The 27,389-nt window shown below is 41.2% G+C and overlaps 1 protein-coding gene across 5 annotated transcripts in view; it reads left to right on the top strand.

Annotated features, from left to right (window-relative positions):
• The window catches only part of DOCK5 (dedicator of cytokinesis 5), a 212,162-nt gene that overhangs the window by 161,294 nt on the left and 23,479 nt on the right, over positions 1-27,389 (top strand). For all 5 annotated transcript variants that reach the window (XM_058550499.1, XM_058550501.1, XM_058550502.1 and 2 more), the window contains 12 exons: positions 428-528; positions 2,702-2,760; positions 3,108-3,262; positions 4,057-4,142; positions 6,296-6,455; positions 7,214-7,254; positions 7,909-7,999; positions 11,298-11,417; positions 14,824-14,913; positions 19,182-19,286; positions 24,241-24,382; positions 26,393-26,474. In XM_058550499.1, coding sequence (XP_058406482.1) covers positions 428-528; positions 2,702-2,760; positions 3,108-3,262; positions 4,057-4,142; positions 6,296-6,455; positions 7,214-7,254; positions 7,909-7,999; positions 11,298-11,417; positions 14,824-14,913; positions 19,182-19,286; positions 24,241-24,382; positions 26,393-26,474 — 1,232 coding nt within the window. The remainder of the gene's footprint in view (positions 1-427; positions 529-2,701; positions 2,761-3,107; positions 3,263-4,056; positions 4,143-6,295; positions 6,456-7,213; positions 7,255-7,908; positions 8,000-11,297; positions 11,418-14,823; positions 14,914-19,181; positions 19,287-24,240; positions 24,383-26,392; positions 26,475-27,389) is intronic.

The raw sequence follows: 27,389 nt of genomic DNA, 5'->3' as shown, positions 1-27,389 counted from the left end.
AACACTGTGGGGGCCTTCTTTGTTTTAAATATTCTTAAATACTCATGATTATTTTGCCAGAATGAAGTCCTAAACTAGTTCAAACTAGTTCAAAAGTTTGGCAGAATTGTAGGGCTTGCGATACCTATTGCCAAACTACTTACTATAAATAGGGGCCCTTGGCAGCAGTTTTCCTTTATCCCAGGATTAAAGAAAATATAATAGTTCGTATTTTTTTAAAAAACTTAATATTAATATTAAATGTTAAAACTTTCAGGGCTGAATAATTGAAAGAGAAGAAAGAAGAAAACGTCTTGTGAATTTTATTTTGGTATTTTTTTTCTCGAATCCCTGGCGAGTGACTTTCTACCATGTGGCGCTGTTTTATTATGACCCTTATTAATGTTTTTTTCCATTTCTTTTCACCCACATAATTAATTTTGAACAGCTCTGGAACAATTACTTCCATTTGGCAGTAGCATTTCTCACCCATGAGTCCCTTCAGCTTGAAACCTTCTCACAAGCCAAGCGCAGCAAAATTGTAAAAAAGTAAGTGCCCTCTTAAATTTGCTTAAGATTGGGAAGGTGCGTCTTCTGTTTCTATTCAGAACGGGATTCTTAGTATCACAGAAATTACTTCCAATGGCTACCCATGTTGTTAGTGAGATAGATCTTAAAGTAATTATTTAATAGATCTCAGATTTCCCCAGATGCACATCCACATTCTTTACCCATCACCATTGCATTCTCTTTGTAGAATCCATACATGGAGAGGCACCGAGGCTAGCCAGTGCTCTCCAAGAACAGCTGCCCATCTGCTGGCAGCTCATCCACATTGCAGGCACAGTGCCTCTTTCTCACTCAGGCTTCACACAGGACACTGCTTTGGCACTGTTGCTCTGCCTCTCAGTCATTCCAGCAGAGAAGCCAAGACTAACACATCACCCACAAATGCCCTCCAGGTTCCTGGCAGGAATTCCAAATGGACTTATGTGCAAGAGTGGTGAGAGGTTTAGGGAAGCTTTTCATTGCTCTCATCTCAGGTCTGTTTCAGAGTTCACTGAGAGCCTGAGACTCCAAGGCTGTGCGGTTAAAAAGAACTTGAGAAATTGATCATTTAAAGGCTGTGAAATTTCAGTTCTGTCCCCTTGCCAGGATGTCTGGGATTCTAGGCAAATTATTTAGCATCCCTCTACCTCTGGTTTCTCCCTAACACACTGAGATTGGTAGTGAAGAGATTGAGATTTAGTGATTGTGCTCTCAAAGATAAAAGTAAAACCTGTTTTCCTGATTTCCCTGTGGGGCGATTATTAAGAGAGAATTGATTTTTCAAATGGATGCTTTGATCTCATTCTTTAGAATATCATAAATGACATGATTTCTTTCAAGGATTGATTTGATTTTGGTTGAACAACCATATGTGAAGTTAGTTGACACCAGCTCTGATAATAAAGTGTCTAGTTAGGATTAATGATTCTGGTTTTGGTCAAAGGGAAGTGTGACTGTAAGTATAATCCGTGTAAAAATATATTGGCATATAGGCAAAGATAAACCTTGGGAAATAAAAACATTTATATTAAGATTATAGAAATGTGAATGAATTTTTTTTCAACATTTCTCTTATTTTTAGTAGAAGCATCAACAATAGTATTAATAAACAATAGGGGGGCCGGCCCGGTGGCGCAAGCGGTTAAGGGCGCACACGTTGCTGCGGCAGCCCGGTGTTCGCCAGTTCGGATCCCAGGTGCGCACTGACGCACCGCTTGTCAAGCCATGCTGTGGCGGCATCCCATATAAAGTGGAGGAAGATGGGCACGGATGTTAGCCCAGGGCCAGTCTTCCTCAGCAAAAAGAGGAGGATTGGCAGATGTTAGCTCAAGGCCAACCTTCCTCACAAAAAAAATAAATAAATAAACAATAGGAATAGCTACCATTTACTGTCTATTAGGTGCCAGACCTTAACCATATATGCTTATCTAATATTAATAATAAAATTAGGTTAGGTATTTTGTTGAAAAGTAAGAAATTTTTAAACATGATTTTTATGCTAGCTTCTAAAGGCATGTCCAAAAGAACAATTTGAAAAAAACCTTTGGGGCAGTAGTGGCCTGAGTAGAGAGTGTAGAGCCGAGGCTGTAGGATGGGTTGTGGGAACTTTTGCAGTGTCTACTCCTGACCCCCCGTTTCCATTTTCCAAGCCCCCAGCCTCTGATATGGTGTGTAGTGAGGGTAGCCCCAGGGTTATGTGTTCTATACAAGGTTTCATGTGATTCTGATTCACCTCCCCCTAAGAACCACTGCCTGGATCAATGTTTCTCTATTTTTTTTTTATTATCGACTCCTATAAGGAACCTTTTTAGAAATGGTTTTCCTAATCACACTTCCCCCCCGTGAAATGTTAATACCACAGATATACCATATATCTGTTTATGTACTAGATGTATATCTGTACTTTATACATAAAAACAGTAAGCTTTTTCTTGCAACCAGAGTGTTTCTCTCTCTTCTCCCTTCAAGAAGTTTGTCAATCTTGTCTTCTCAGTTATTTTCAGCATTTGCTCGTGTTTAGGTATCGACCATATCTCTTACAGGGACCTTGCCTCAAAACCTGCCTTAAATTTGACCTACAGGAACACAGGCTCTTTTTATTCCCCTCATCATTTTATTATATGTACTTGTTTCCACTGCGAATCCTCCTCTTGGTTTCTGATCTTCTTCTTAGATACGGGGACATGAGAAAGGAAATCGGCTTTAGAATCCGGGACATGTGGTATAACCTGGGTGAGTGCACAACCTTGAGCAGGCCCACACACCACTCCTGTGTGATGACATCCCACGGTGAATTCACTTTCATTTTAATTCCAATAACCCTGAGGTGTATTTATCTGTGTCTATGGAAGTGAAAGTTGAGTTGTGGGTTTCACACCCTCGTCTTAACTGGGACATTGACAATAAACTGTCTCTTATGAGACATGTTATCCAAATACAATATTTAGTCACTCACTTCTGAATCGAGTTGATTTACCCACATAAACTTTTCCTTTTCTTATGGGCCCTGTGGAGGAAGATTGTAACACTTTACTTGCAGTGAAATTATTTTTTAATATCCTCACTTACTTTCATTTCAGGTCCCCACAAAATCAAATTTATCCCATCCATGGTGGGTCCCATTCTGGAAGTCACATTGACCCCTGAAGTAGAGCTCCGGAAAGCCACCATCCCCATTTTCTTTGATATGATGCAGTGTGAGTTCAATTTCAGTGGAAATGGCAATTTCCATATGGTAAGGAGTGGCACTAATGCACATATAGTCAACTCTTATTTTCTTTCTATATAGAGAAGCAGTAGCCTGAATAATACAAATCAAAATTGATCCAGAAACTTCTCTTTACAATTCATTTTGTAAAGCAATTAGAGATGGAGTCAGATATTCCAACCCACAGCCCAGAAATGCTCTTTTTGCTACGTGTGTTTCCTAAAGCAGCACTGTATTGCTGGATAATTAAAATTTGACATCGTGCTTTTTAATCCTCTCTGTTGCAGTGTAACTGAGAGAATAATGCAGTGGGTTAAAGGAAAAACCCATCTGTTGTGGTACAGCTGAAGGGAGCATGCAGAGGTGTCGAGTTTTGAGACCTCATTGTGCCTGAGAGGTCTTATCTATGCTTCTATTTTCTTATCTAGACAGTACAGTAGTGTTGAAAGGAAGATTTTGCAGTTATGAAACTCTGCAAAAGCAATCCCATTGCCAATACTTAGACAAGAAACAAAAATAAAATAGAAAAATTAGAATTATTAAGCTATTTTTATATTCATAGTTGTAACAGGAAAATAATATTTTGCGTAATTGTTTTTCCCTGCAAATATAAAGCAAAGGACAAAGTAACATGAGCCTGGTTTAGAACGTTTCAGTAGGGCCTTGGTGCACAAGTAAGTGTGATCTTCCCCTATATAAGTTAGAAACTTTCCACAGTTCCAGAAGGGGGTGGGCCAAATCTAGAAAGGTTGGCCCAGTGTCTGTCTTGTCTTCTTATAAGGATATGGTTTTCTCCTGTGAAATTCTGCCTTTGTTTTCAGTTTGAGAATGAGTTGATCACAAAGCTGGACCAAGAAGTAGAAGGGGGCAGAGGAGATGAACAATACAAGGTCCTTCTGGAAAAACTGTGAGTATTTCAGAAACAAAAACCTCAATTTGATTGCATCATTTAGTGATGGAGAAACCCAGGCTTCTGCTGCACTTCCAGACTAAGCGAGTAGCCCCAGAATCATCCGGGTCACCACCACAAATGGTCCTTGGTGGGGTTAATGCAGTTCACACCATCCGCTGCTGACATCTGTTTATCTGATGTGAGTCAAATGTCCATGTTTTCCTGTCCAGCCCGGCCCTCGAGAGCAGAGAGGGCAGAGCAGATGGAGGAGAGGGGGAGAGGCACAGAGCAGGGGCATTTTGCCTAGTGTTTGCATTGCTGAACTTCATCAAAAGTGATAGCACCTCTAATTATGGCTTCAAAGCAACAATTTAAAGAAGGGAAAAAGCATTTCGAGGTCCACTTTACATTTAAAACTACCTCATGCACTCTAAGGACCTGTCAGAACGCCAGTTACATCTCCTGCCAGGTTGGTTTTTTCACTGCCCTGTCCCACCACCCCTGTCCCAGTCCAACACGTTCATTCTCTCTCTGTGCTCACATATCACCTCTACTCCCCACCCGCCCCACCCCGCAGACCTTCCCCATCACCCATGGCCCTCCTGATTCTTCTTTGCACATATGGAATTAAAATATAAAAAGTGGTTTAAAACACTTGGATGTTGGAGTTAGAGAGAAATTGTGTTTCACATCCTGTTTTCTCCACATCCTAGGAGATTGACTTTGGACAAGTGGTTTAACCTATCCAACACCTCATGTTTTTCATGTACGATAATAGAATCTATATTTTGGTATCGTGGTGAAGATTAAATGAGATGAGGCGTTAACACAGTGTCTGTTACAAGTTCATGCTGAGTAAATGTCGGCTGCTCTGGGGTTTGTGCTTGTTACTATTATTTTCAAATCCTCCTGTCATCCAGGGTTGTAACCACTCTAGACTATTCATACCTTGTGTTCTCTGAATGTTTATGACATTGACCAACTGTGTCACCGGGTAACTGGGTATGTGCTAAGGCCGCTTTGTTATCTACCTGTTGCGTGGGAGTGGTGTGCACTAGACTGTGCTTGAGGACAGGGACTCCCCAATTTTTTCTTTTTTTCAAAGGTTTGTTTTAAGCAACCAGCACTCTGGATACTCAGAAATAGAACTGTATTGATGCCTCATCTGTATTGTAAAGAACCAGAAGTCTTTCTTATTTTGTTTTTAATGGATAAGACCGCTTGTTGATCTTTTTATCTTGTGTTCATTAGGTCTCCCTGTGTGAGCTTCAAACCTCCCAATTTATAGCTTTTGCAATTCTGATCTCATACAGGTATTAAATGGAGAAATTATGCACACATACCAACACACACACAATATTTGCAAATGATAAACTACTCATTTTTTTAATCCTACAGCTGATTTTTTATGTAAAGATTTTATTTTGTTTTCTTCGTTTTTCCTGGATCACTAACTCAGAAAAATATGACCACAAATCTCCAGTGCCCAGGAATAATCCTAGAGTCTGGACTAATTCTTTGAACCTATTTCTTTCTCTTTTTTTTCTCTTGTTCCCCCAGATTTCTTGTAATTTGCTCTATTTGGGTCCAAAGGGAGAGGATTTAGAATAAAAGTTTAGTCTCAGTCTACTTATTTTACAACTCTGCATTTTTTTCCTGAAATTAACACTTTTATCTGAAGAGGTGCATATCTGGATGTGTGCCAGCGTCATAGGTTCCTCTAGGCTGGGCACTGATCCCTGGCTTTCCAGAATGCCCACAAGATGCCCTGAAGTGCTAGGCTTTAGGGAGAATAAAGACATACAAAAGATGGTCTCTTTCCACTTGAGTGGCGTGATCAGATAGCATACGCAAACCTTTTGGGCAAAGGTTCTTGTTTCTGTGGTATTGACAAAAAACAAAAACAAAATACAAATAGAAATGCAGAGAAGAGCAGGGTGGGCTGGGATTCTAGCGGGTGGTGGAACTGGGGCTAAAGCCCTAAAGAAAATGTGAAACGGGAGTAACGAGGAGCAGCGTGAGTGAAGGCCCCTAGCAGGACTGTGTTACATGAAGGTGTGTCCCCTGGTCTGGCACCACCTGCTGGTAGGACCTTGGACAGTACTCATAAGCGGTGCTGGAATGACAGGGTGGGACATGGGCGTCTGTCTCTGCCTCCACCCCTGCAGGCTCCTAGAACATTGCCGGAAACATAAATACCTCTCCAGCTCTGGAGAGGTATTCGCACTCCTGGTCAGCAGCCTCTTAGAGAATCTCTTGGACTACCGAACCATCATCATGCATGACGAGAGCAAGGAAAACCGCATGAGCTGCACCGTTAATGTGCTGGTATGTGCCAAGCCCCTGGGATGGTGAGAGGACCCCCTGCACCCCACAGCTCAGCTCTAGGTAGAGCTCACAGACACCAAGATACCCTGGGGCGACCTTTATGGAGTCTGTGTCCTGCTCAGTCTGATTGGAATAGCTGACTCAGCTTTGCACTTACAGATACCAGCAACCACAGACCTTGAGGATAAATTTGGAAACAGGGATGGAAAATGCAAAATAAGCTCTTAACTCTCTTTCTGAAGGCCATCCTCAGCCTGTTTCTCTGTCTTGTTTGTATGTGGTTGCTTTATTGTTGGAATTACTGTGCATAGACAAACCTGTGAGAAACACCGTATACCATGAGTAGAGCATTAGTGCCCAAAATCCTTATGGAGCTAGAACTCTTTGTCTTGCGTTTCCCTAGACATATGCAACTTGGACCACAGACCTCAGAGGTTTAGGCTACTATGCATTCCTCTGCTCACTGTAAACCAAGAACCTACCACCCCCGACCCCCTGAAAAAACAGAGTATCAGGTGACTTGAGTATGAGCAACTCTCTACTCACTTAGAAGCATGGTCCTAAAAAAATTCTTCAACATATCTTCTTTATAAACTGTCACTTCTTTTCCTTGAGGGGGTATTCATTAAAGGGAAATAATAAGCTCTTTGGAAAAGCGACACTGTTGAAAAGCAAAAGTAGTTATTTGGCCATTTTCATGGCAAACTAGTCAATAACTCTTGATTTAGGTTGGTATTTTATGACTTATTTTTTTGTAGAATTTTTATAAAGAAAAGAAGAGAGAGGACATATACATAAGGTAAGCTGAAGCTCTTTATGTTGTGGCTTTATTATTTACTTCTTCAGTAAACAAATACTAAGCCCCAACACCATGCACGATGCTTTGAGAGACACCAAAAAGTACGTGATATGCTCGCTTCCCCCTAAAAGGGTAAAGTCTTTAGACAGATGCACAAGGAAGTACAATACGAGAGCGTGCATGGGGAGGCTCCTGTCAGCATTCAAAGGAAGGACAGAAGACTGGCCAGGGCCATCAGGAAAGGCTGCACAGGGGAGAGGCCTGAAAACTCACCTTCTGTCAAGGAATGTTGGCCTGGGGTCCAGGAAGCCCTGAGCATGAAACAGACATGGCCATAAGCTCTATGCACTTTCTTGGGGAGAGATCCCATAGTTTTCATTAGTTCTCCACAGGGGTCCATGGCATTAAAAAAAATTAAACACTACTGCCTTAAACAGTGAGTACAAAGTAGAACAGGTGGAGTAGGAAAGACACATAGGCAGGCAGCCACACAAGGGGTTAAAGGAGCAGGAAGTAAGGGATTCCTTTGCCTAAGAGAAAGGAAGCGCTCCTGTGGAGGAGTCGGGGAGGAACATGGGAGACGTGGGCCTGGAATGGGCTGAATGCTCCATCAACTCCCAGTGGCAAAACGCCTCCTCTCGCCCCTCCTTACAGGTACCTGTACAAGCTGCGAGATTTGCACCGAGACTGTGAGAACTACACAGAAGCTGCCTACACGCTTCTCTTACATGCTGAGCTTCTGCAGGTGAGTGGGTTGGGGTGCTCGCTTCAGCAGGGTCAGCTGTCCAGTCCTCTGGGACAAAATCCTGTACGCTTCGTGATTTTTTTGTGAGGAAGATCAGCCCTGAGCTAACATCCGTGCTAATCCTCCTCTTTTTGCTGAGGAAGACCGGCTCTAAGCTAACATCTATTGCCAATCCTCCTCCTTTTTTTTCCCCAAAGCCCCAGTAGATAGTTGTGTGTCATAGCTGCACATCCTTCTAGTTGCTGTATGTGGGACGCGGCCTCAGCATGGCTGGACAAGCGGTGCGACGGTGCGCGCCCGGGATCCGAACCCCGGCCACCAGCAGCGGAGTGCGCACACTTAACCGCTAAGCCACGGGGCCAGCCCACGCTTCGTGATTTTGATGGGAAAGATCCTTATTCAAGGGAGATCCTTTCATCTAAGAGTATTTTTATACTCTCCAAATAGGCACAGCGAATTTTCAGATCAAGACTGGGAAAATGTCCATTGTCATTTATTTAAGAATCCTTAGAAAGCAGAGCACAACTTACCGGCCTCTAGTAATTGACACTGTAATCAAAGAAACAAAACACACATCGGTTAATACATGTAAAAGATTTATAAAACTGCAGAGAAATGACTTGTAAATGAATATAGCACCATAGAAGTACTTTTCTAATTATACTCTCTCACTAAGCAAAATATAAATACACCTGAACTTCATGGATCCCAAATAATTATTTCTAGCTCTGACCACTCCTCTAACTTTAGATGCATGTATAAACTGTTCCACATCAATGTTTGAGTGACTAATACACAACTCAAACTTCACCCGTCAGTAGCAGAACCCACTGTTCTCCTCCTTGATCCGTTCCTACTTCTCCTCCCATTTCACTAAAGGGCACCACCATCTGCCCACTTGCTCAGGCAAATACCCGTCGTCATCTTTTATTCACCCCCACAAGCAAGAATCATGGACCCTCTGTCCAAAACTTGCCCTTAACCTATCCACTCTCCTCTTTTTTTTTTATTTGAGATATAATTGACATATAACACTGTATAAGTTTAAGGTGTACACCTGTCGATTTGGTACATTTATATATTACAATATGATTGCCTCTGTGGTGTTGGCTAACACCTCTATCACATCACATAATTATATTTCTTTTTTGTGGTGGAAACAATTAAGATCTAGTCTCTTAGCAGCTTTGAAGTTTATAGTACAGCGTCTACAATCACTACACTGTGCATTGGATCTCCAGGACTTATTTATCTATTGGCTATAAGTTTGTATCCTTAAACAACATCTCCCCAATTCCCCTACTCCCAGCCCCTGGTAACCCCAATTCTCCCACTGCCAGCCCCTGGTAACCACCATTCTAGTCTCTGTTTTTGAGTTTAGCTTTTTCAGATTCCACATATAAGTGAGATCATAGAGTATTTGTCTTTCTCTGTCTGACCTATCTCACTTAGCATAATATGCCCTCAAGGTCCGTCCATGTTGTCGCAAATGGCAAGATTTCCTTCTTTCTTATGGCTGAATAATATTATATACCACATACCACAATAATATATATGTACCACATCTTCTTTATCCATTCATCCATAGACAGACACTTAGGTTGTTTCCATATCTTGGCTATAGTGAATGATGCTGCAGTGAACGTGGGAGTGCAGATATCTCTTCAAGATCCTATTTTCATTTCCTTTCTATCCACTTTTCGTTATCTCCATTGCTGCCGTCCTGGTCCAAGCTCTGGTCGTCTCTCCCATAGAGTATGACAGTAGCCTCCTATTGTGTCTCCCTGCCTCCATTCTTGCACCTAGAAATTAATTTTCTTGTATAATTTAATTTGTTATGAAAATAATACATGTACATTATTCTAAGCTTTGTAATTAAAAAGAGGAGTCCTGTGCCTCACCACTCCCTCAGGGCAGCCATTCACAATTCATATTCAAGATTAGGGCACTAAACAGCTTATTGCTTAGGGGTTAGAGGGAAGGCTTGTCAACTGTGGGATGATCAGAAAGAAACCCCGATGTCAGTTACTGTAGGTCTTTTCATTTGTGCTGCTTAGAAAGTTAAACTCTCCTGTCCTGGTGTAAGGTGAGAGGTGTGGATGCAACTTTTTTCCCCTAGGTACCTACTCAGTAGGGATGCTGTTTCCTAAGTATAGTGCATATTTTCCTCGTTGGTATGAGATCCATCTTTATCATGTACTAAATCCCTATATGGGGGGTTGGGTCTCTTTCTAGATTTTATATACTTTTGCTTGGGTCTCTGTCTGTTCATGTACACTACCACACTGTTTTGGTTGTTAATTCTTTATAGTATGTTATATTACCTGGTAGTTACTCTTTATTGCTCTTCTTTTTCAGAGTTTTCCACCCTATTCCTTTTTGTTTATTCTTCCACATGGACTTTGGAATCATGAAATTTAAAAATTAATTTAGTGAGAATTTACATATTTATGAAATAGCGTTTTCTTGTCCAAAAGCATGGTATGACTTTCCATTTGTTCAAGTCTGCTTTCATGCCCTTCAGTGGTGTGTTCAAGTTTTCTGTATTGAAGTTTTGCATATTCCTTGTTACATTGATTCCTAGATATCTTTTCTTTTAAATTTAATTATGGTAAAGTAACATAATGTAAATTTACCATCTTTAACCATTTTAAGTTCAATGGCATTACATACATGGACGTTGTTGTGCCTGGATGTCTTATCATTTTGGATTTATTCTTGTTGGGATTTTTTCTTCTATTAGCTTCAGCATGGTTATCTATTTATATGAAATATATTTCTAAATTATTTCTAAATATGTTAATTTTTTATCCCACTACTTAACTTAATTCTCTCATTGTTTGTGGCAGTTTTTCAGTTGATTCCTATTGGGAAGGGATTGATTGTGAAGAATACAATCGTTGTTTGCGCAGAGTGATAGGTTTACCCCCTCCTTTCCATTTTTATACTTCTGACTTCTTTCTTGTATCTGATTGTGTCAATGACACCTTCAGGACAGCAGCAGTCGTGCTGTTGACAACCTCGCTGTGTTCCTGACTTTGGTGGGAATGGCTCAAGTGCTTGTCTGTTCGGCATGACACTTGTTTTGAAGCTGGTGTTTGTGTTTGTATTCAATTTTTGTGTTTAACAAATAATCTAAAATACAATACAGATGAGTCAAAGATATATTCAAATATTTCCATGGCTTTTTTTGGCTGAATATTTATTACATTAATCTCCTGTAATTAATTTAATTAATCTCCATTAATTAATTAATGTGTTGTGTTAATCTCTTTTGTTGCTTCTGTTTGTTTTCCAGTGGTCTGACAAGCCCTGTGTACCCCATTTGCTTCAGAGGGACAGTTACTATGTTTATACCCAGCAAGAGCTCAAAGAGAAGCTGTATCAAGAAATCATATCATATTTTGACAAAGGCAAAGTGAGTGTTGGGTTGTTTGATTTTGTATTAAGGGAAAGAGGAAAATGACAGCAATACTGCAGTGTGGTATTCTGATGCTAACCAGCCAGCATGACCACAGACTCCACAGGCTAAGTACACTGTCTGCAACAAGACAGCCCTCACTTCAGATGCCAGCCACAAGTTGGGGTCCCCGGGCTGCCCACACTTCTGACCAATTGACTGTATATTTGGAGGGGTCCTAGGACCCCCTCAGGTTTGAGATTATGTTAGAACAACTAACAAAATTTGGTAAAATGCTAGACTTATGATTACAGGTTTATTAGAAAGCACACAAATCAAGACCAGCCAAATGAAGAAACTCATAGGGCAAGATCTAGGAGGGTCTCACATGTAGAGCTTCTGTGTCCTCTCCCCATGGATTCAGGGCACATCATCCTCCTGGCAAATTGGTGTGTTCACCAACTAGGAAGCTCACCTGAGCTTCCATATGCAGAGTTTTTATTGGGGTTTCATCACAGCAGCTTGACTGATTGAATCGTCAACCACATGAGTGAACTCGATTTCCAGCCTCCCTCTCCTCCCTGGAGGTCTGGCTGATATTATGTAGCTCAAGGCTTCGTCACTGTAATCACATGGGTGGTGGTTCTGGCAAGGCCAGCCCCCATTCTGAGACTGTCTAGGGCCACCATGAGTCACCTCATTAGAGTAAACTCAGGTGTGGTCCCAGGGGCCACCATGAATAACAGAGACACTTCTATCACTGGGGAAATTCCAAGGGTTTAGAAGCTTCCTCCTTAGAACTAAGAACAAAGACCAGACAGATTCTTTATTATACAGCAATGACTCATGACTCACTCTTTATTGTTCCTATATGTATCTTTGAATTCTGGTATTTTTAATGGGAGAGAAAATGAATAGATAAATTAAGGTAAGAAATGCAATAAAGATCAGTTATCTTGAGGACGCTTAACCTAATGGAGACTACAGTGGGCAGCCCAGGGCCTCCGTCTCCATAACCATGATTTTACCTTTTAAATATTGCTGAGGGTCAGGAGCTGGTCCATCATTTTCATGCATTCTCTAGAGATTGTTGGCCAACACTGGTGCACACCCGATACCCAGGTCGCTACCGGCCTGACACCGTAGGCTGAGAGTAACAAGCAACTTAAACACCTACGGGGGCAGGAAGATAAAATAAACCTGAGGGCCGGCCCCGTGGCTTAGCGGTTAAATGCGGGCGCTCCGCTGCTGGCAGCCCGGGTTCGGATCTCTGACGTGCCGCTTCTCCTGCCATGCTGAGGCCGTGTCCCACATGCAGCAGCTGGAGGGATGTGCAGCTATGACATATAGCTATCTACTGGGGCTTTGGGGGAAAAATAAATTAAAAAAATTTTTTTAAATAAATAAATAAAATAAAATAAACGTGAGCTGGGCCAGGAAGTCGTGGAGTCTGTGGTCGACTGGACAGAGCATGTCCAGGAAAGGCTTTTAAATTTAAAATGGAAAAAAAAATTGTAGAAGGAGTAGAGGGAGAAAGAAAAAAAAAGTGTGTGTGCTCTCCAAACAAAACAGATCCCAGATTTGACTAGTTTCAGAGGCCTGGGTAGTTCTTATGGACTGCCACTTCCAGCCACCATACCTGTTTTATCAGTGGAACCTGTTGGTTAAATAAATAAAGAAGCCAAATAATCACCATGATAAAATAGCTATCATCTATTTAGTGCTAGTTACTGTTTTTGGGTGATTTCCAGACTTTTTCCCTAATTTAATTCCTGCTATAACCCTATTAGGTAGGTATTATCTCCATTTTACAGGTGAAGAGCCCAGAGAGCAAGTATATTTGCTCAAACCTTTTGGTTTCTGTACCCCTATACCCTCTTAGAAATCACTGAGGACCCCCAAGAGCTTTTGTTCATGTGGATTATATCTTATGATACCTATACCCTAAGAAATTAAAACAGAAAATTTTAAAATATTTACCTTTGTTCTTTTAACAACAGTAATAAACCTATGACCTATTAACATTAATCATATCTACTTATGAAAAATTACTATATTTTTCCCAGAATTACTGATATGAGTGGTGTTACTTTACATTTTTGCAAATCTCTTTAATGTGGCTTAATAGAAGACCGTGGGATTCTCATATCTGCTTCTATATTCAGTCAATTGTGATATCACATGTCCTGTAGCCTCTGGGAAACTGCCCTGTATATTCTGAGAGAAAGAGCATTAAAAAAAGCAAATAATATTAGTATTATTAAGAAGATAGTTTTGACCTCATGGACTCCTTGAAAGGGTCTTGGGGACGCCCAGAGACCAGGAACCACACTTTGAGAACTGCTGTGCTAGGCTCTCTCTCTGTCTCTCACATAACTTAGCATTTGGTGGAATGAGGGGAGAACTCGATCCCATTGATGCTGTTGACTGGTGTCCTCACCAGGCCCAGCTGGTGTGGAACGGTTTCCATATGGCGCATTTCAGAGCCTTTGCAGTGATCCTGGCCCTGAAATGTCAGAGGGGGCAAATTTGGCAAATAATGATTTTAAAAGATTTAATTTTAAAGTGTTTTAGAACTGTAAGTGAACTGGCCATACATTCCTTCAGCAGCCAGAAACAATGGAGCATAGCATCTGGTTAACACGAAGGAAGTGGGAAATTACCAGATGCTGCGTTTTTAACAGTGTCCACCTGAGAGACATTTTATGAAAAGCCAAAATGAACAGAGGGCTCAATCTGGGATGTTCAGACACCAGATATGTGTATTAGGCTGTGACTTACGCAGTCACAAATGCTCTAAAGCATGTCCTAAAACTTCCTTTGACTAAGCAGATAGTTTAGTTAGAAATAGGAAATCAATGCCCTCAATTGGGAAAATAGTTTCCTAAATTCCACACAACAGTACGGTTGGCCTTTCTTCCATTTTCCCCTCCCTAAGCAACCTAACTCGAAACACACACACACACAGAGACACATGCACAGACAGACACACACACACACACGCATGCACGCACACCCCAGAACCAGAACTAGGGTCCCACACCAACTTCCCTTCCCCTCCGACAAGACTGTCACACTCTTGGGACCAAGGCTTTAGAACTGGTTCCCTCCCCTTCAACGGTCTGTCATGCTTTGCCCTCTAAACTCAGTGTTGCTTTGTTTTGGGACTCATGGCGTTCTTCATTTTCTTGCAAACAGAATTACAGAAGATGCCCCCTTGCTTCTTTATTGTATAAAGATATAGTAGCTTTATGATGTCAGGAAAAAGTTTTAGTTGATCCAAGAGATGAGGCATGTCAAGAATATCTGCAGAAACAACCCCCTAGACTCCTTGCTCACTGCCAGTGACTCTCAAGTGGCTTTTGCAGCTGGATCAATGATGGCTTTGTTCTCTACTCATACCTCTACTTTTCTTTTTCTGAAGATGTGGGAGAAGGCAATCAAACTGAGCAAAGAGTTGGCTGAGACGTATGAGAGCAAAGTATTTGACTACGAGGGCCTTGGCAATCTCCTGGTGAGTCTGGGTCAGAATATGTCAAGCCTCCAACAGGGGTGCTAAAATTAGTGTTCATGAAAATGTTTTCGTAAGTTTAAGTAAGTTAAGATAAACAATGTTCTTTATGATAGAAAAGTAAACCGTGGGGCCGGCCCGGTGGTGCAAGCAGTTGAGTGTGCACGCTCCGCTGCAGCGGCCGGGGTTCGCAGGTTCAGATCCTGGGCACGCACCGACGCACTGCTTGTTAAGCCATGCTGTGGTGGCGTCCCATATAAAGTGGAGGAAGATGGCCATGGATGTAAGCTCAGGGCCAGTCTTCCTCAAGAAAAAAGGGGGAGGATTGGCAGCAGATGTTAGCTCAGGGCTAGTCCTCCTCACAAAAAAAAAAAAAAGGGAAAAAAATAAAAAAATAAAAAAAAAGAAAAGTAAACCTTGCTTGAAATAAAAATGAAAAAAGATGAGGTCCAAAGCTGTTATCATTATTTCTCCAGATTATCCTTGAGAGAGGGCTCAGGATTGCTCGTCCTTCTCTGTGCCTTTTGTTTCTTTATGGACCCTCCATAGCACTGGCCCGTCTCCTCTTTACGCTCTCAGTTATTCTGCCTTCTGTGAACACCGTCCATATTTCGGATGTTTTCTGACATCTGCTGTTCATCAAAATTAATTGTTCTGTAGTCCACATCCTCAGGGTCCTGCTGAATGATGGAACTGCTAATCTTTGAGCCTTGTTTTATTTTTTCAAGAGTGCCATTGTGCACATTTTGGTAAGCTATAAAATGCTCCTGCCAGATCTTGAATCTCAAATTTTGCCTTCTTCTTTCTCCCAAATGTTACTGGAGTGCTCTCCTTTGTAGTCCCCTAGACTTGTGTATTACGCCTGGCTGTTGGCACAAGTCAACTGTTTAAAAACAGTAAGGCAAAACCAAAATAACCTTCTAAATACACAATGGTAGGCCATACAATATTACATTTGATAATTTTTAGTAGAGGAGTCACAAAAAGTCAGGTCACCCACTGTCATGTAATAATAATTGACTTGGGGAGATGGTTGTCAAGATCACCTTGTAAAGAATTTTCCAATGTAATATACCAGGTCCTGTCATCACACAAAAAATCATTTATTAATTTCATAAACTAAAATGAAGGATAAAAATAATATGATCATCTCACTAGATGTAGGCAAAGCATTTGACAAAATTCTACATCCATTTATGATAAAAACTTCAACAAAGTAGGTATAGAGGGATCGTACTTCAAGACATAACATAAAGCTCTATGTGACAAGCCCACAGCTAACGTCATACTCAATGGTGAAAAGCTGAAAGCTTTTTCTCTAAGATCAGGAACAAGACAAGGATGTCCGCTCTTGCCACTGTTATTTAGCATAGTATTGGAAGTCCTAGCCAGAGCAATCAGACAAGAAAAAGAAATAAAAGGCATCCATATTGGAAAGGAAGAAGTAAAACTGTCACTATTTGCAGATGACATGATATTATATACAGAAAACCCTAAAGACTCTATTAAAAAACTGTTAGAACTAATACACAAATTCAGTAAAATTGCAGGATACAAAATCAATACACAAAAATCTGTTGCGTTTCTTTACACTATAACAAAGTATCAGAAAGAGAAATTAAGAAAACAATCCCATTTACAATTGCATCAAAAAGAATAAAATCGCTAAGAATAAATTTAACCAAGGAGGTGAAAGACCTGTACACTGAAAACTATAAGACATTAATGAAAGAAATTGAACAAGACACAAAAACATGGGAAGATATTCTGTGCTCATGGATTGGAAGAATTAATATTATTAAAATGTCCATACTATCCAAAGCAATATATAGATTCAGTGCAATCCCTACCAAAATTCCAATGGTATTTTTCACAGAAATAGAACAAACAATCCAAAAACTTGTGTGAAACCACAAAAGACCCCAAACAGCCAAAGCAATCTTGAGGAAGAACAAAGCTGGAGGCATCACACTCCCTGATTTCACACTGTATTACAAAGCTAGAGTAATTAAAACAGTATGGTATTGGCATAAAAACAGACACATAGATCAATGGAACAGAATAGAGAGCCCAAAAATAAACCCACACGTATATGGTCAATTAATTTATAATGGAGGAGCCAAGAATATAATGAGGAAAGGACAGTCTCTTCAATAAATGATGTTGGGGAAACTGGACAGCCACATGCAAAAGAATGAAACTGAACCACTATCTTACACCATACTCAAAATTTAACTCAAAATGGATTAGAGACTTGAACGTAAGACCTGAAACCATAAAATTTCTAGAAGAAAACATAGGCGGTAAGCTCCTTGACATTGGTCTTGGTGATGATGTTTTTGGATTTGACCAAAAGCATAATCAACAAAAGCAAAAATAAACAAGTAGGACTACATCAAACTAAAAAGCTTCTGCACAGCAAAGGAAACCATCAAAAAAATGAAAAGGCAACCTACTAAATGGGAGAAAATATTTGCAAGCCATGTATCTGATAAGGGGCTAATATTCAAAATATATAAAGAACTCATACAACCCAATAGCAAAAAAAATTTCAGTTAAAAAATGGGCAGAAGATCTGAGTAGACATTTCGCAAAGAAGACATATAGATGGCCAACAGGTACCTTAAAAGGTGCTCAACATCACTAATCATCAGGGAGATACAGGTCAAAACCACAATGAGATATCACCTCACACCTGTTAGAATGGCTGTTACCAAAAAGACAAGAAATAACAAGTATTGGTGACGATGTGGAGAAAAGGGAACCCTTGTGCACTGCTGGTGGGAATGTAAATTGGTGCAGTCACTATGGAAAACAGTGTGGAGGTTCCTCAAAAATTTAAAATAGAATGATCGTGAGCCAGCCCTGATGGTCTAGTAGTTAAAGTTTGGTGCTCTCACTGCTTCAGTGGCTTGGGTTTGTTTCCCACTCGCAGAACCACACCACTTGTCTGTGAGTAGCCACACTGTGGAGGCGGCTCACATAGAAAAAGTAGAAGGACTTTCAAATAGAATATACAAACATGCACTGGGGCTTTGGGGAGGGAAAAAAAAAAAAGAGGAAGATTTGCAACAGATATTAGCTCAGGGCGAATCTTTCCTTGCCAAAAAAAAAAAAAAAAATAGAACTATCATATGATTTAGCAGTTCTTCTTTTGGATATTTGTTCAAAGAAAACTAAAACACTAATTTGAAAAGATACCTGCACCCCCATGTTCATTGCAGCATTATTTACAATAGCCAAGATATGGAAACACCATAAGTGTTCGCCACTGGGTGAATGGATAAAGAAATTGAGCTGTGGATATATATGCAATGGAATATTATTCAGCCATAAAAAAGAATGAAATCTTGCCACTTGCAACAACATGGATAGACCTCGAGGCATTATGCTAAGTGAAACAAGTCAGACAGAGAAAGACAAATACCGGGTGATCTCTCCTATATGTGGAATCCAAAAAAAAATGCACAAAACACCAAGTTCATAGATACGGAGAACAGATTGGCAATTGCAAGAGGCAGGGGTTGGTGGGGTGGGAGAAATGAGTGAACTTTTTTTTTTTTAGTTTAAATAAATCAAATTTAAAAATTTTTTTACAAAAAACACAATCATGATAGAAACCTTCACCTGGAATAGTAATGTAGCCCTGCTAACAGTTGTGGGAGGGGCTCAGGGACATCCCTCAGAGGCCCTGCATTTGGCTACCTATTGTGCTTTCTTTAGGGCTGACTCTCTGAGCCCTGGCTGGGAAGCTTCTCCCCATGGGAAGAATTATAAATGGGGTGGTACCAGATATTAAAAGACAGAACATCACCACCACCTGAGCACTTGTAGCTGAACCAAGGACTTTAATCCAAACCACCTGCACGAACCAGAAGGTTCTTTAACTTCTTTTCTCATATGTTTCCATTTAAGTGAAACCACCCTCTGTGAATCTCAGAGAGGGCTTCTTCAGCTTTCAGTGGTCCTGAACCCCCTTGAAGAAACTGGTAAAAGCTAAACACTGCCTCCCTCCATAGAAGAACGCCCACGTGAGCATCTTTCTGCATACAACTTCAGGGATCCCAAACCCTCCAAGGCCCATCATGGACCCCAGGTCCAAAGTCTCTGATCCAAAAAACAGATAACTCTTTGGCCCACAAGATATTTTCCAAAGACCTTTCTTTTCTCTTTGTTACATGGGAAAGAACAAAGCAAATAGTCTTGTCTTTTTTTTCACTCCAACAGTGCCCTTGTAACCTCCCTATGGACTGTCTTGTTTTGTTTTCCAGAAAAAAAGAGCCTCGTTTTATGAGAACATCATTAAGGCAATGAGGCCTCAGCCAGAATACTTTGCTGTTGGATACTATGGACAGGGCTTTCCTTCTTTCCTACGGGTAAGAACCTGGGGTGGTCTCCCAAGCTATTAAGCCTGCAGTCTGAAGGAGGGGAGGTATTCATCTCTTTTCCAGATGGGCCTGGTGTTAGCAGCTGGAAACCGTGTTCTCACTGTGGGAGGTCCAGGAGGGAAACCACTTCCTGAGCGCCGGCCTTGTCACCCCACACCCCCTGACCACCTCTGGTATTCTGGCAGCTCTTTTGTAAAATGACTTTTCCCAGGTGGAATGAAAAAGGGAAAAACAGAACCATCCCTTCCACTGGTCTGCTGCTACAGGTCAGGCTGGGAAAAGTGTGGATTGATGTATTTAGTTGTTTATTTTATTTCCAGCCAGAGCTAGTTTGAAAGCAAATATCTCAAAAACAAGACTGTAAGAATTTCACAAAAATAAAAACAGTTTTGTTGTTATAGTGGGAAGGACGATGTTTTTCTTCCTTCTCAAAATTTTCTATAATGTGATATTGATTTTACAATGTGAAAAATAAAAAAATTCGTATTTCCTCTCACAAAAAAAGGAGCTTCTTTTAGCACTGAGCTATGTTTAAACATATGTTATCTACCTTCTTTCCCCTAATTAAGGAAAAATGGGTTAAGAAAGCATTTTATATTCTTTATAGTGCCTAATGAGGAGGTGGTTCATTCATTCAATAACTATTTATTGAGTGCCTGCTATATACCAGGCACATACTAGCTATTAGAGATACAGTGCTGATTATAATCAGATGTAGTCCCTGCCCTCGTGGATTTTATAATCTAATGGGTGAGTTATTAGTTAATCACAAAAACAAATGTAAAACTGAAACTGTGACCAAGAAACATATTCTGTGCTGTAAGAGTCAGTTAACCAGGGAGTATTTACCCAAGGGAAATAAAAACCTATGTTCACACAAAAATTGTATATGATTGTGTATAGCACCTTTATTCACAATCACCAAAGACTGAATACAACCCGGAGGTCCCTCCACTGATGAAGGGATAAACCAACTGTGGTACCGCCATTCAGTGGAACACTACTCAGTAATGAAAAGGGATGAGCTCCTGATACACACAACCATGTGGATGAATCTCAGATGCATTGTGCTAAGTGAAAGAAGTTTGACTTAAAAAGCTACAGACTCTATGATTTTGTTAATATGACATGCTGGCCAAGCCAACACTTACTCTAGGGACAGAAAACAGATCAGTGGTTACCTGGCAGTTGTGGGGAGGATTGGGCTACAAAGAGGTATAGGGAAATTTGGGGTACTGATGAAACTGTTCTATATCTTGATTGTGGAAATTGTAACATTTGTCAAAACTCACAGGATTTTACACTAAAAAGGGTAAATTTTACTAGATATAAATTATACCTGAATTTTTTAAGAGTCAGGAGAGATGTTCTGGAGAATTTCTGCTTCAGCTGCGATTTGAAAGGTGAGCTGTGAGTTAAGGAGGTAAAGGGGAAAGGAAAAAGCGTTCCAGGCAGAGGGAACAGCAGGCAAGAGCATGGCAGTGCCTAGGAATGAAAGAGGACCAATGCAGTGGAAACAGAGAGCTGGGGTGAGCAGGAAAGAGGAAGCAGACGTGTGGGAAGGGCATGCAGGACCTTGGGGTTACTTAGGGTGTTTTGTCTGCATCCTGAGAGCAGTCAAGAGCCATTGCAGATTTGTGTTGGCAAGGTTATCTGGCTTTGGTGTGGAGAATGGATGGAAGGTGTGCATAGATAAGCCACTAGAGACTATTGCTGATGTTCAGGCAAGAAATGACAGGTTAGACTAGGGAGGTGGCTTTAGAGAGAAGTGGGAAGAGTAGTGTGATGGAGATGATGTAACAGTATTTGATGATTGATGGGATATGTGGGTGAGGAAGAAGGAGGTGTCAAGAATGAGTCCTAGGTTTCTGGCCCACATAATTGGAGGGGCAGTGGAGCCGTCCACTAAGACAGCAATACTGGTGAAAAAACAGAGTCATGGAGGAGAGAATTAAACCATTCATTGAATAAATATTTATTTAGTTCTTACTGTGTGCCTTGCTGTAATATAGGCGTGGGAGCGGAGTCCAAAACAAACCAAAACCCTTAAAATTATGGAGCTTATATTCTAGCCTGGAGAGACCAAAAAATAAATAAATTAGTAAAATATTTAATATGTCAGATGGCCTAGAACAATGCTTCATAAATGTAGGCACTCAATAAGTATCATGGAGAAAATGAGTCAGGGATGGTGAGTAGAGGCAGGCGATGGGTTGGAGTTGCAATTTTAAATAGAGTGAATAGGAAAGACTTCAGTAAGAAAATGACATTTGAGCAAAAACCTGACAGAAATGAGAGAATAAGCCAGGTACTGTCAAGAGGATGAGTGAGGGTCCCAGACAGTGAGAACAGCAGGTTCAAAAGCCATGAGGCTGGAGACATGAACAAGAGGGCAAGTAGGAAAATGGGGTCAGATGGCCGTGGGTACCAGATCACAGAGGGCCTTCAAGATCTTTCTAAGTTCTTTGTAAAAGTTTGGTTTTAGATATACTCAATGTGAAGTAAATTTGGAACATCTAAAAGATGTGAGTCAACAATTTCATGTATAGATCTGGAACTCAAAGGAAAGTTCTAGGCTGGAGATAAAAGTGTGTGTTATTTACTTGTAGTTAAAACTGTGGTTGTGGATAAGATGGCCTAAGGAGAGAGAATAGAGTAACAAGCATAGAGGGTTTGGGATGGAGCCTTCCCGTGGATTCTAGTATTTGCTTTCTATCACTTTGTGTACTCAAATCAAGAGAAGATAATGATGCCTACCATACTGGGCATATATGACTATTGTGTCACATGAAATAAAGGATATGAACTAGTAGACAGACTATTGTCTACAGAGACAATAAAGGACAATGAACTAGGAACTGTGGTTCAGTGAAAACAAGAAATCTAGATTTATGAGTTGAAAGAATTGGGGTCTAAATCGTCTTCTGAGTGACTGCGTGGTTTTGGCCAAATTATGTAAACACTGAGTCTTGATTTTCTGACCTGTAAGTTAGAGAATTAATGCTCACATCACAGGGCTGCTTTGAGAATTAGATAAATATCATATAGGAGTGCTTTGTAAACTGTAATGTAGTTTGTCCATGTTATGGACTATTTCCCCAAACTCAGAATATGTAATGTTGTATTATCCTCTTCCCTCGACCCCAACCAGGTCTCCTTCTCTCTGTTTCTATCAATGACACCACTCTTCTTCCTGCTTCCAGGCCAGTAATCTCAGAATCGTCGTAGACTTTCCCATCTCCTTTGCCCTTCACCAGACACCAAAGAGTCAAACACCAGATCCTGTGGCTGCTTCTTCTCCTGCTCAGTCCTGCCTGGGATTCCTACAGTTGGACATATGCTCCACTGTCAGATTAGGTTGTCCACACTACTTCTCTCATCAAGTTGCTCCCGTCTTCCAAAACCTCCAGTGAATTCCCTTGCCCTCTGGAACTTCGGTCTGCCTTTCAAGGCCTTTCATATTCTGGCTCATCCTACCAGCCCAAGCTTGTTCTTCTATCTGAACTCTGTGCTTTCTGCCCTTGGGCCTTATCCTTCTTTTCACTTACTGTGCCTGGTTGTCCTCTCCCCTTCTCTTTTCCTAACCTTACCCTGTCCGTCCGTCTAGGCCCAATCAAGTCCCATGTCTTCGTTGGAGCTCTCTCTTTCAAGTCGAGCTGGTTTGAGCTGACCTTTTGCTTGTCTGTTCCTTTCACTGCTCTTGTCCGCATCATACAATTAGTGTTTTATTATATTTTGATCCCCTGCCCACCACAGTTTTGCCTGAATGATGAAATTTCATAATGCATGAATCAGCCACATAAATCTTCCCCAGCTGGGAAAAATTTTATCATCTATTCCAAAGGATCTGGCAGTTTTTACTGCCTTCAGTGTTTAGCCTAGAAGATATATTGCCTTAGTGGTTCTTATGCTATGTAAAATTATCATTTTTACTTATTTGTTTACTTGTAAGTTTTGTGAGAGTAGGCTCACCATCACGTCCCTTGTGTCCGACATATCTACATCTGCTCAATACATATTTGTTATATGAATGGACAAGTGATTTTTAATAACATTTTACAGGACAATATGGACCCAAGTCTTAAATAAAAATGAATGCTGTGCAGGCTGCCAGTGCAGAGTACTCATCTGAATGATGATCAGATGAGCAGAAACTTTCAAAACACAGCCACGTTTGAACTCTCATGGACAACAGCAACTATGAGACAAATTCCTCCAATGCCTGGGGCCTAAGAAATTTCTAAAAAAAAAAAAAATCCAATGTTATTAAAGAGAAAAAAACTGCCATTTGGAATGGAGAAAATAATATGTAGTGCAGTTATTTTCTGTGAGACTTTGATGTTGCCATTCACGGTGGTTTTCAGGACTGGCTAGGGACTGCTCTAAATTACTGCTGCTCTCTGTGACCTGTCCCATTGCTATATGGCTGTGTCAGAAGACATGTTGTGTTGATTCTCTTCATACTTGCATGTTCTCTAAGGCAGCACCATCAAAGGTGGTCCAAAAACTGTCCCTGGTCACGATGAGATAAGGAGCTTGCACCTGAGTGTAAATTAATGCATATCCTTCCTTCATTGAGAAGGGTTTGCCGTGAAAAATAGTAGCTAAACTAAACAGCATGCCTGGTGATGTCATGGATCTGCATGAGGGCACAGGCCCCTCGTTTCCTTGTGGATCAGTGTAGACCATTTGTAGACTGGCTGTTGTCCTTGGGCCACACGATGAGAAGCTCTGCACGAAGTATTTTTAGGTCTGTGACTTAACTCCCTAAATGAACCATGAGCTCTTGTCAGAGGTGATGGTTGCTGTGGGGCATGTAGGAGGTCTTCAGTGAGAACTGGGGTGGATTGCACATGGGCTGGTGGCTTCCTCAGGACCAGGATCTCCAGTCACCCCTTCACTCCTCATATTTAATTCTTCCCCTGTTGTCTCTGACCTGCAGAACAAAATCTTCATCTACCGGGGGAAGGAGTATGAGAGGCGAGAAGACTTCAGCCTGAGGTTGCTGACCCAGTTCCCCAATGCTGAGAAGATGACCAGCACCACGCCCCCGGGAGAGGACATCAAGTCCTCCCCTAAGCAGTGTATCCTTGCCCTGGAGACGTGGCCCAGAGGCTCTCTGACCTGCTCCAGCCCCAGCCCTGCCAGAGTAGCCAAGGAGTCAGCCCCGTCTCTGCATGCAGATATGTCCTATCCTCAGACACGCATTGAACCGTTCTGACTCAGTTTCCCATTCTGTGTAAAAGCTGTGGGACCCCAGTGTCCTCAGCTCATGGTTATGAAATAATGAAAGGAGAGAGATGATAAGCAGATCCTGAATATGAAAGGACATATTTTATAACCATATGGGGAGCTTGAGGAAAACAGAGACTTCCTGTTCTAGATTCTGGGTAAAGATGCATAGTTCTTTTTTTGTGCTATATGATGACTTATTGGGAAATCAATTACATGCTTTCTGTAAAAAAAAGAACTAAGGGCTCTATAACAAAGTTATTTTTAAAACTTTCTGATGTGCCTTTTGCTAAAATAAAGACCTTACAAAATTGAACAGTCTTCTAAGAAAGGTAGCTGGGACAAATGAAGCCAGTGTGGCATGGTAGATGAGAAAATGGGCTCTGGAACCAGACTGCCTGGGTTCAAGTCCCAGCTCTATCACTTACGGTGTTACTTTGGGCAAATTACTTAACTTCTCTGTGCCTCAATTTTCTCATCCGTAAAATGGGGATGATGATCATTCTTCCTCCTGGAGTTCTTGTAAAGATTGAGTGAATAAATATATGTAAAATACTAGGAACAGTGCCTGGCACATAAGAAAATTTCAATATGTATTAGCTATTATTATAGATATAGATTGGTAAATAGCTTTTGAAAGATAGATAATAATACTAGTAGATCAATAGACACACTTTTAAGGGAAGAGTAGCAGTGACCTGTTACACCTAGTGGAGGCTTGAAGAAGAAAGGTCTTCAGGATAAATCCGTGTTCAGGTTATGGAGGTGCTGGGGTGCCTTCTTGATGTGGGATTGAAAAGAGGTCTTCAGGAATTGGATTTAGAAACAGGAGTTCTGGTGCTCGGCCCTCAGTAATTTCTGCATAGCCATCTAACCTCACTCAAGTTGCTTCATTTCTCCAGGGCTTGGTTTTCTCATCTATCAGATGTGAGCATGTCTTTTTTCCCTAAATACCTAATAGCACATGTGTGAGGATCAAAATAAAAAGGAGATAATTTATGCAGAAATGCTGTGTAGACTGTAACAGCATTAAGGCATAGCCCAGGGTTCTCAGATTTTATTATCCATAAGAATCACCCTGGAGAGATTCTGCTTCAGCAGCTGTGATTTCTAAGTCTGCATTTGGAGTAAGTCTCCAGGAGATACTGGTGCTGGGGGACTGCAGGCTCCACTGTGAGAAGTACTGTGTCACTGTTATGTCTAGACCCGAGTGCCTTAAACTCTAGTTTAAATGCTATTGACTTTGAAACAGTGTGTCTGCACTGGTGAGGACAGAAGCAGCAGATCATTTCTGAGGTCACCTCATTAAGTCAGAGGAGGCCTCACCCCTGTGCTGGTTTTGAACCTGACTTCACTATTTACCAGCTACGTGATCTGGGCTTTCTCAGAACCTCAGATTCTTCATCTGTAAAAGGAGATTAATAACATCCACCTGGTAGTTGTTGCATTTATTGGAGATAACATGTTCAAAACACCTAATACAGTGCCCGGCGATGGCATTCCACAAACAAATGGTGTCCAAAGATACAAGAAATTCCTCTCGCCCAGGCCCTGGAGTCTGGCTATTTCAGAGAGATGTTTGTCCCAAAGAAATGATTTAAGACAATTTCTAATCACCTGTTTCCAGCATTGATACCTTTTTTCTTGTGACAAGGTTGTTTGCCTAGAAGGTATCTGACCAGAAAATGTCTTAGAATTCTGACTTAATAAGGCATTTGCCTTATTGCGGTCCTGGCATTTGGTCGAAAGGAGTGATCGGTGCAGGTGCCACTTCCACCTGTAAGGCAGAAGGAACAGGTGGTCCTTTCCGCGGGGACAGCGTCACGGCCCAGCCCCTTTTTCTTTCTTAACGAGTTCTCCAGACATGCAGTGTTTCACCGTAAAGCCGGTGATGAGCCTGCCGCCCAGCTACAAGGATAAACCAGTTCCAGAGCAGGTCTTAAAGTAAGTAGTTTTTTTGTTTGTTTTTTAAAACATATGTTTCTCTCACACGCTTTACAAGTACATCAAAACCAAAGCCTTAAATTCATTGCAATTTGGAAGACCTTCTGTTGTCTTAGTCTGTTTGGGGCTGCTATAATAGGATACCGTAGACTGGGGGGCTTATGAACCTCAGACATTTATTCCTCACAGTTCTGGAGGCTGGAAGTCCAACATCAAGGCGTTGGCAGATTTGGGGTCTGGTGAGGGCCTTCTTCCTGGTTCATAGATGCCCATCTTCTTGCTGTGTCCTCACATGGTGGAAGGGGTGAGGGAGATCTCTGGGGTTTCTTTTTTTCAAGGGGACCAGTCCCATTCATGAGGGCTCCACCGTCATGACCTAATCACCACCCAAAGGGCCCACCTCCTAAGACCATCACTGGGCATTAGGATTTCAACATGTGAATTTTGGGAGGACGTAAACATTCGGATGATAGCACCTGTCCATTCCATTTTTAGTAAGTCAAGAGATTTTGTTTTTTTAAGCAGAGGGAAGGAAACTGGGAATTTCACTCTTAGGTTTTAGATCCTCTAGCTCTTATTTCCACTCAGAAGGATTCACTGGTGAGTAGTGGCTGACCTCACCTCACTTGTTGAGTTCCCCAGTAATTGAAGGCCCAGTCCCTTCTCCTGAGAAGCTAAAGTGCTGGTAGGATTAATAGAACTGTTACAAAACTATACAGAGGAGATCACAAATGTGGACATAGACCATTTTAAATTGTGAGCTGTGAAATAGATTCAGAAATAGTAAAATTAAGATGTGCAATAAAATCAAATTGTGCACAGCCTCCAGCCTTCGTTGTGGAGACTGACCGTTTTGAGACAGCTTAGTGGATAAAACTCGGTCTGTATAAGATGGGTCCCAGGTTTTGGTGAAGT

Source organism: Diceros bicornis, chromosome 11, assembly GCF_020826845.1.
Source record: "Diceros bicornis minor isolate mBicDic1 chromosome 11, mDicBic1.mat.cur, whole genome shotgun sequence".
Classification (NCBI taxonomy): domain Eukaryota; kingdom Metazoa; phylum Chordata; class Mammalia; order Perissodactyla; family Rhinocerotidae; genus Diceros; species Diceros bicornis.
The sequence above is the reverse complement of the archived record's forward strand: the minus strand, read 5'-3'. Positions and strand labels throughout refer to the sequence as shown.